At 42.1% G+C, this 8,302-nt stretch overlaps 1 protein-coding gene across 1 annotated transcript in view; it reads right to left on the bottom strand.

Annotated features, from left to right (window-relative positions):
* Positions 1–8,302, bottom strand: part of SEC24B (SEC24 homolog B, COPII coat complex component) — a 147,520-nt gene that overhangs the window by 64,226 nt on the left and 74,992 nt on the right. Inside the window, exons 7-9 of the mRNA XM_019521821.1 lie at positions 6,380–6,482; positions 3,266–3,392; positions 2,309–2,418 (exon numbers count right to left, since the gene is read on the bottom strand). Coding sequence (XP_019377366.1) covers positions 2,309–2,418; positions 3,266–3,392; positions 6,380–6,482 — 340 coding nt within the window. The remainder of the gene's footprint in view (positions 1–2,308; positions 2,419–3,265; positions 3,393–6,379; positions 6,483–8,302) is intronic.

Raw genomic sequence — 8,302 nt, 5'->3', positions numbered from 1 at the left:
CCATGCACCGCTACAGGTTGGGGACTGACTGGCTAAGCAGCAGCAATGCAGAAAAGGACCTGGGGTTACAGTGAATGATAAACTGAATATGAGCCAACAATATTCTCTTGCTGACAAGGAGGCTAACAGCATACTGGTAGGAGTATTGCTAGTAGATACAGATATGAGATTATTCCTCTCTGATCAGCACTGGTGAAGCCACACCTGGAGTACTGTGCTCAGTTTTGGGCCCCCGATACAAAAAGGAAGTAGACAAATTGGAGACAGGCCAGCTGAGGGCAAAAAAAAGACATTAGGGGGCTGGGAAACATGACTTATGAGGTAGTGCTGAAGGAACTGGGTTTATTTAGTTTGATGAGAAGACTGAGAGGGCATTTAATAGCATCCATCAACTAGCTGAAGGGTGGATACAAAGAAAATGAAGCTAGACTGTTTTCAGTGGTGGCAGAAGACAGAACAAGAAGCAACAGTCTCAAGTTGCAGCGAGGGAAGCTTAAGTTAGATATCAGGAAAAGCTCTCTTCACTATGAGGATAGTAAAACATTGGAATAGGCTACTCAGAGAGGTTGAAGGTTTTTAAGACCCAGCTAGACAAAGCCTTGGCTAGGATGATATAGGTGGGGTTGGTTCTGCTTTGAGCAGGGCGTTGTGGATTAGATGACCTCCTGAGGTCCCTTCCAGCTCTAATTTTCTATGATTCTATGATTGTCCTCCATGCTCAAACCTATTACACAGAATCCCTTCATTCAGGAGGTGACTGGAATCACAGACATTATCTTTGTAAAGATTCTCAGGACTGAGACTAACTTAAAGGCCAGAGAGCATAACTAACAAAGCCAAGTTCAGGATAAGCCTCAGGAACATTTAATGTGATGGAAATAAAGATAGGCTTCTTTTAATTTACTTAAAGGAAATTCCCTCTAGTTGATCAGACAAGTTATAGTAAAGAAATTGCATCCTGAGTTTAAGTTTTGAATATTAATTCAGATCTAAGAAGGATATTTTCCCCACAATTCTTTTCTGAATCTATAAATTTTAGGGATCACATTCCCATTGCTCTTCTCTGATCAGTTGTTCTGACTTCCAAAAGATTCTTCACTGTTCAGTCAGAAACTTCCCTTTTGATCGGGTAGGGAAAGAGGGGGCAGGAACTTAATAAAGGAAACTTCAGTGAGAAACTACAGAAATTCTGCCTGTCATAATCCTTTCCAATTATAACTCAAAGGAAGTGGATCCATCTTCCCCTGACACACTGAGACATTTACAGCTCTGGGAGATCATCAAAAGCTACATGGAGTTTAAGTTTGCTATCAGAAATGAATAATTCTCCTCTTTAAAACTTAGACCTAGGTTTGTACTTAATATTTACCTACAGATCATCTGATAAGTCTTTGTTCCCACTGTGAAACTGGAATCCTAGGAATACCTTCCCATAGGTCACTATCCTCACAACCTTCATCTTCCCTAGGTAAGGACTTGCTCATAAATTAAGATGTAATTCTCGCTGCTCTTATAGCTGTTGGCTTACAACATGTTGCATCAACAGACATTGCCTCTGGTTTCTCTATTTTCAGGTTTACTGATGGTTAGCAAAACATGATTAAGGATGTCCAAGCCATAACAATCAGAAACAGAAATTGAATAATTTCTTATCAGAGACATGTTCAGTAAGGTTACTTCCTCCCTGTTAACTACAAATACACAGGAATAAAACTGATGAGGTAGGGTACTTTGGAAAATCCCAACACCTTTCAATTTGGTAAGTTATTGGTCTTGCCCATCTTTTTCCAGAAAGGAGAAGCCCAGACTGTGGATCAGGCAAGACAACTCCAGCAAACCCACACACAGAATTTGTTTGGCAGTCTTTGTTAATCTACTCACGTGTAGGTGTTTTTATTCCATATGGAATAAGGTAGAACCAGTCATCTAATGATGGTATGAGCAAGACCTCTAATCTTCTGTTACTGAATTCCCTACTCATAAGTCACTGCTTATGATGTCATACCAATGAAGTCTAGGTTGCACTTGTATTTTTTTCTTCCCAGTTGGTATCCAGTCCAGTTCCCATATCACAAACACTTAATAAAGCCTCTGTCTTACCAGACACACCAGATATTCAAATGGGAATCTAATACCATTAATTCCATCCTGCATGTTCTTTCTAATCAAAATGTTTAGTGAAAATTGATGTACAATAGTGGTGCAGTGTAGGGAAGTATGCATTGCCAAACCTACACATATTTTAGTGATAAACAATGACACCTGTTACAGGCCTTAAAAATTCATACATTTAAAAATGTTTATTTACCATGTAGTCTGAAGAAGCAATGAATTCCACTGTAGAATTTTGGACTTCTGGCCTTTTGTGAGGCTCCCCATAGGACCGTGTCAAAGGATTATACATAAATTCTTCAGGAACTAAACAACAATCGTGATTCTAATGTAAATTATTCACAGATACACAGATGTCACAACTGTTAAATACAGTCAACATTATGTTAATAAATGTATATGCATTATAAAGTAGTGAGGAAATCATAGTTACAGAATGTTTAAAAATATTTAAAAAATGAACATTCAAAATGTTATAAAACAAACACCAGGGTTACATACACATCTAAAAACTAAACAGTTTTATGGACAGTAAAATACATCTCCTCTAGAACATCAGTTCCTACAGTGTGCCCTATAATGACATGCTTCAAGATTAACTGTACTTTTTCAAAATGGCCTTTTTTTTTACTACTGACTGTGTTAACTATAACTTTATTACTACTGTGGTCAGGAAAAAGTTGCTTTAATTAAGCAATACAAATTGGGACAATCTGATAAAATGCTCCCAGTATCCTGCCAAGTTGCATGAAAGCCTTTCACCTGTACAAATCATGGATGCTGCTGATCCCCAGTTTAGATAGCAACCATCCTAAAATGTTTTAATTCAGTGGTCAACAACTTTTTAAAGCAGCAGGTTGGAACAACCCAGCTTGTGCTGGAGGCAAGCCAGTGCTTCTCTCCTCAGAGCCTGGCCATGGCAAAGGTAAAACGCAACCACCACTGGAAGGCTGCTGAAGCCCCCTACTTCCATTGGCCAGATCTGATGGGTCTATAGGCCAGATCCAGCCTGTAGGCAGTATGGTGCCAGCCCCTGTTCTAACTGGAACGAAGGCATGCCATCAAAACTGTTCATAAAAATTGAAAATGGCTTGAATGGATGGATCACAGAGATGAAAGAAACTTGCTCCTTACCTCTACTATAAAAACTTACCATCATTAACTCTGTAACAAAGGTTGCATTTCCACCTTCTTTGATCAATGAAAGAAACAAAAGGGTTGATATACGTCCTGCATGATCTACACCTCACAATGGTGCTTGATGTTATTACTGGTAATTGCTAATAAATAAATAAATAAATAAATAAATAAATAAATAAATAAATAAATAAATAAATAAATAAATAAATAAATAAATAAATAAATAAATAAATAAATAAATAAATAAATAAATAAATAAATAAATAAATAAATAAATAAATAAATAAATAAATAAATAAATAAATAAATAAATAAATAAATAAATAAATAAATAAATAAATAAATAAATAAATAAATAAAGGGATGTTGAAGCAAAGAGGACTCTTGGAAAATTTTCAGAGAATTGAATTTTTCAGTACAACAATCTGAAAGCTTCATAAATTCAACTATTCTGTTGGTCTTGTCCTCCATTTTGGCCTTTTAGCGTATTTTTATATGACAACATATTAATATTCATAAAACTATTTTCTCATGATAAAGCAAAGACATAAAATATTAAAAATAACGGAGGTCAATTTTAATCTCACAATGCAAGTCAAGAATTTCACTGGATTATAAAGTAGCACATATGCAGACAAAACCCATACAGATCAGAAGAATTTGCTATAATAATGCATATTAATATATGACCATATTTACTTGACTCTAAGATGAGGCTCCCCCATCTCACTCTCATTCAACATGTGGGAAAAAAGCCTCCTTCTTAGACTTAAGTACAAGCGAGGAGGGAGGGGGCCCAGGGGTGGAGCTGGAGCCACACCCATTGCCCCTCCCTCTGCCACCAGCACCCTAAAGCCTCTGTCTTTATTCCTTGCCAACACTTACCTTCCCCTTGCAGCTCCAGTTCCTGCTGGTGTCCTGCTCCCAAATGGCCAGTGCTGTAGCTACTACATGCTGTAACAGCTGCTCTGTGGTTGGGCTAGGACCAGAGGCAGCGCATGCTCCATGCTCCCTGCTCTGGGTTGGAGTGGGGCCCCAGCAGAAGTCAGAGCTCCAAAGGGAAGGTAAGCAGCAGCTGTTGGGGGTGGGGAAGAGGAAAGCCACAGGGGGCAAGCAGCAGGGGTAAAGTGGTGAGAGAAGAGGGGTAGGTGGGAGGGATGCAAGTGGAGGGGACACAGGCAGCAAGGGGGAAGAGGTAGTGTGGGCATAGGTAGGGGGCACACAGGCCACTTGACTCCCATGTCTCCTGCCCCACTACCACTAGCGCTTCTGCCACTGTTTGCCCTGCTGCAATGGTGTGGAGGGGGAAATGAATTTAAGATGTCCCTCCAAAAGTTGAGATGCTAGACATGGAAAATAATAGCAACATTTATAGATTTTCCATGTCTAGAATCTAATTATTAGGGGGTTGTCTTAAATTCAGAGTCATCTTGGATTCAGGTAAATATAGTAGTTGGATTAAAGGAATCTGATTAGTTGGTGTAAGTGCACCCTTAACAGCAACTATATTATTATAATTTTATAAAGCAGCAAGTTTTGAAGAAAAAGCTATGCAGGAGTACACGCACATCTTTGATGACTAAAGGCATTAATTATACTACACCTCAAAGATTGCCCAAGAGAGCCAATTAACCATAGGTAACAGGTAACCCTATCCCTGTTACGAAGAAAGGCCTGAAGGGTGAGAAGGACCCATGAGGCACCTTTAAAAGGAGGACTTCTGGGGCCTGGAATGGGCAAGAACTGAGATGGTTTAAATTTGGCTTTGGAGCAGGACAAAGGGCTCAACCCTGTCCAAGCCCAGCAGGGAAAAAGTCTCTGAGAAGTGGAGTCCACAAGAGAGGAAAAGAGGCGTATATGCTGCAGTAGCAGCCCAAGGGAGGACAGAGGCTAAAGTAACAGGGGTACCAGCTCCTGTGGGTAACTAGTTGTTTAGTGATAGGAGTCACAAAGACCAAACTCTAGACCAGGAGTAAGCTAGGAGCTGCAGCCTGGTACAGAAGCTGCTTAATGAGTAACTGACCCAGAACTGTGAACCTGCCTCTGGCAGAATAGGTTGAAGGTTAATAAAGAAGATGTCTGGATAATGAAGAACTCCCCTACACTGCGGCTGAAGAGCAGGGATTAGCTGACTGGCAAAGGTGAGGCTGGCCTCCAGGCCAAAAGACGGCACTCTAGTCCTGAGTACTGCAGAGAAAGGAATGCTCCTTCAGACTGTAGCGAGCTTACGTCCACTAGAAGAGGAAGAGCCACTAGGAGGGGCAGGACAGCCCCTCTCTGTTGGTGAGCGTGCCAGGCAAGTTAAAGGGTTTAGTAAATGTTTGTTTCTGTTTACCTAGAGCAAGGGTGGTGCTGGGGCCCCAGGGCCCAATCCTGGCGTGCAGGGGTGGGCAGGTGCAGGAGGGAGCAATGCCATGCCCCCCGGGGCCTAGTCCTGGTGCACAGAGCATAGAGGGGGCTGTGCCAAGCCCCAGGGCCTGACCCTGGCACATGAGGCTCCACCCAGCCAGGGGACCAGCTCTGGGCTATGCAACTAACCCACAGAGCCATACGGTTGAGTGCACCACTGACCTAGGACGTTTAGATTCTTGATTAAAACTCAGTTTATAGAAACCAGGGGTCTGGGTAGTTTGGAGGCTACACACCTGAATGCCTCAGAACACACTAGGCAGACAAAGTTCTTTGGGTAAATCGCCTATCTTTTATTAGACTAACTCAAATAAAAGATATCAGATTTATAAATAAAAGATGCCTAAAAGAAATAAAAGATATCTAATAAAAGATCTGAACCACCCTCATCTATTTGATGCAGTTCTTCAATTCTGAAGATCTGACCAGATAAAACCTATCAATTAAAAAAGGATGCAAGATTTATAGTCATATAATGTAGTTACTATAATCTTACAATAACTGAATCAGTTCACAGTGATAAGACAAAAATGAAACTTAACCAAAGTCTGACTAAAATGAACATGTAGAAATCAACACAATGTGTAAAAATTCTACTTAAAAATAGTGTGGTCTGCATTGCCAGATGCTTCTATTAAATCTTACAGCATAGGTAAAATAAGAAAATACCACAAAATAAAACAACGCCCTGTGAGAAGTATCTAAAACATAATGTTACCGTTAAGTCTCTGAAGGGATGTAGAAGCAGTCCCAAGGGAAGTTTAGCTTTGTTTAGCAAAGCCTGAGTCTGTGGAATATTTGTCAGTGTACATCGAAATGAACTGAAAGGAAATCATACCAAAATTAGCTCGCAAAGAAAGTTTTAGAACATAGCCTATATTTGGTCCGAGTCCCACAGTTTAATAATTTAAAAAAATATTTACACACCTACTTTCAGAACAAACTGAAACCACATCTCCAAAACAGCAAGTCTCTTATAGACAACAGAGTAGCTAGGGGTGGGTGAGAGGGGCACCAGCTCTGCTGCCAACTTAGAATCACCCCGCGACCCCAACAGAGTCTGTGCCCTGGCAATGAAATCAGTATTGCTCTTTCAGCAGCAGCAGCCAGATGCCTGGACACCATAATCCTGCTGTAAGAGCAATAGTTGGGGAGGAGCAGACAACAAGGCAGCACCTGCCGTGTGGCCAGCAAGGCCAGTTTTGGAGTCCCTGGTATAGGTATGACTCCTGTGTTGTCCCGCTTCTTGCCCCCCTGCCCACCCCCAGTCTCAAAGCCCATGCACCTTTGGCACTCTCCCCACTACCCCCTCCCCCCAGCTCTCCCACAGGGTTTGCCAGTTGTGCCAACCCTGCTTGTTATGCCTCTGTATGCAGGGTAAATAAAAAAAAGATGCAAAAAATACAGCAGGGTGGCACCTAGAGATTAACTGGTTCTGAGAGACATGAAGTTTTATAGGCAACACCCTAGTTCATTATCTGCTAACAGGTCTCCAGGTACAAAAATTCTTCCAGTGTTGCAGACATGTTGCCATTATCATTACAACTGAATCAATTTTAAACAAGCATTGGCATGAATGGTTCCAGCATCAAAAAAATAATATAAACTAACACAAGAAAAAATACTACAGCTATTACTTGAACTATAAGAAAAGAAAAAAACATGATAATCATCTACTACCAAAACATATATTAAATAATAAGATAGTACTTTAACTCATGAAAGATTTTCTGTTATCAGAACCCAGTAGAGGAAAACTCCATTTGTTTTGCATAACATTACTTTTCTGTGGGAAGGAATACAGGAGGATCTTTATGTTTCCTCTTTTTAATACTGTCAACAATCATCCTCTCCTCTTATTGATGTGAAATGGATGTGGCTCAGTTAAAATTTATACTACTGTATACGGTAAGCAAAGGGGAACAAATACAAAGGCATATGGAGCTCAGAAACAAACACTATCTAGAGTATGCTCCAGAGGTGCACAGATACATCGATCCCATATTGTATCGGCACTGATATAAGGAAAATTGACAGTATTGGAAATGGGCTTTTTTTGTCTGATGTGGCTGATAAATGCATGCTGTGGCTGCACCCATGCATGGGGCATGTGGCCAGAAGCGCAGCCCAGCAGCCTGGAAAGCAGTATTGACTGATAAGTCTGTTGTGGAGGAAGGGGAGGAGGAGCAAGATCAAGGTCCCTGCGGTGAGGGAGGGAGTGGGGCAGGGGCAGGAGCTGCTCAGGGGCAGGTGCTACTCAGCCGAGGCAGGAGTGGGCACAGGACAAAGCTGCGAGCAGCTCTTCTGGGGAGCATGGACTGGGGGAGGGCAGCTCATGAGGCTGCATGCACCCCAGGAGGCATGTACCCCTGGATCTGCACATGGGGCAGGGCAGGGTGGAACACGCTGTTGCTGCATGCTGGGGCCAGGGTCTATGCCAGGCTCTTCTGGGCAGGGATGTTGGGCCGGGGCAGTGCCAGGTTCTTCCCAGTGGTGGGGGTTGGGCCAGGCTGCGCTCAGAGTGTGTGGCAGTGGCGTCGGGATGGGGGTTTTGGGGGGGGCTATGGTGAATTTTGGGGTGGCTGCTGCCCCTCCCAGAGCCCCTTCCCAGCACCATTGCCCATCCCGAGCACAGACCAGC

This window comes from Gavialis gangeticus, unplaced genomic scaffold (genome assembly GCF_001723915.1).
Source record: "Gavialis gangeticus isolate Ggan-Ray unplaced genomic scaffold, GavGan_comp1, whole genome shotgun sequence".
Classification (NCBI taxonomy): Eukaryota; Metazoa; Chordata; order Crocodylia; family Gavialidae; genus Gavialis; species Gavialis gangeticus.
The sequence above is the reverse complement of the archived record's forward strand: the minus strand, read 5'-3'. Positions and strand labels throughout refer to the sequence as shown.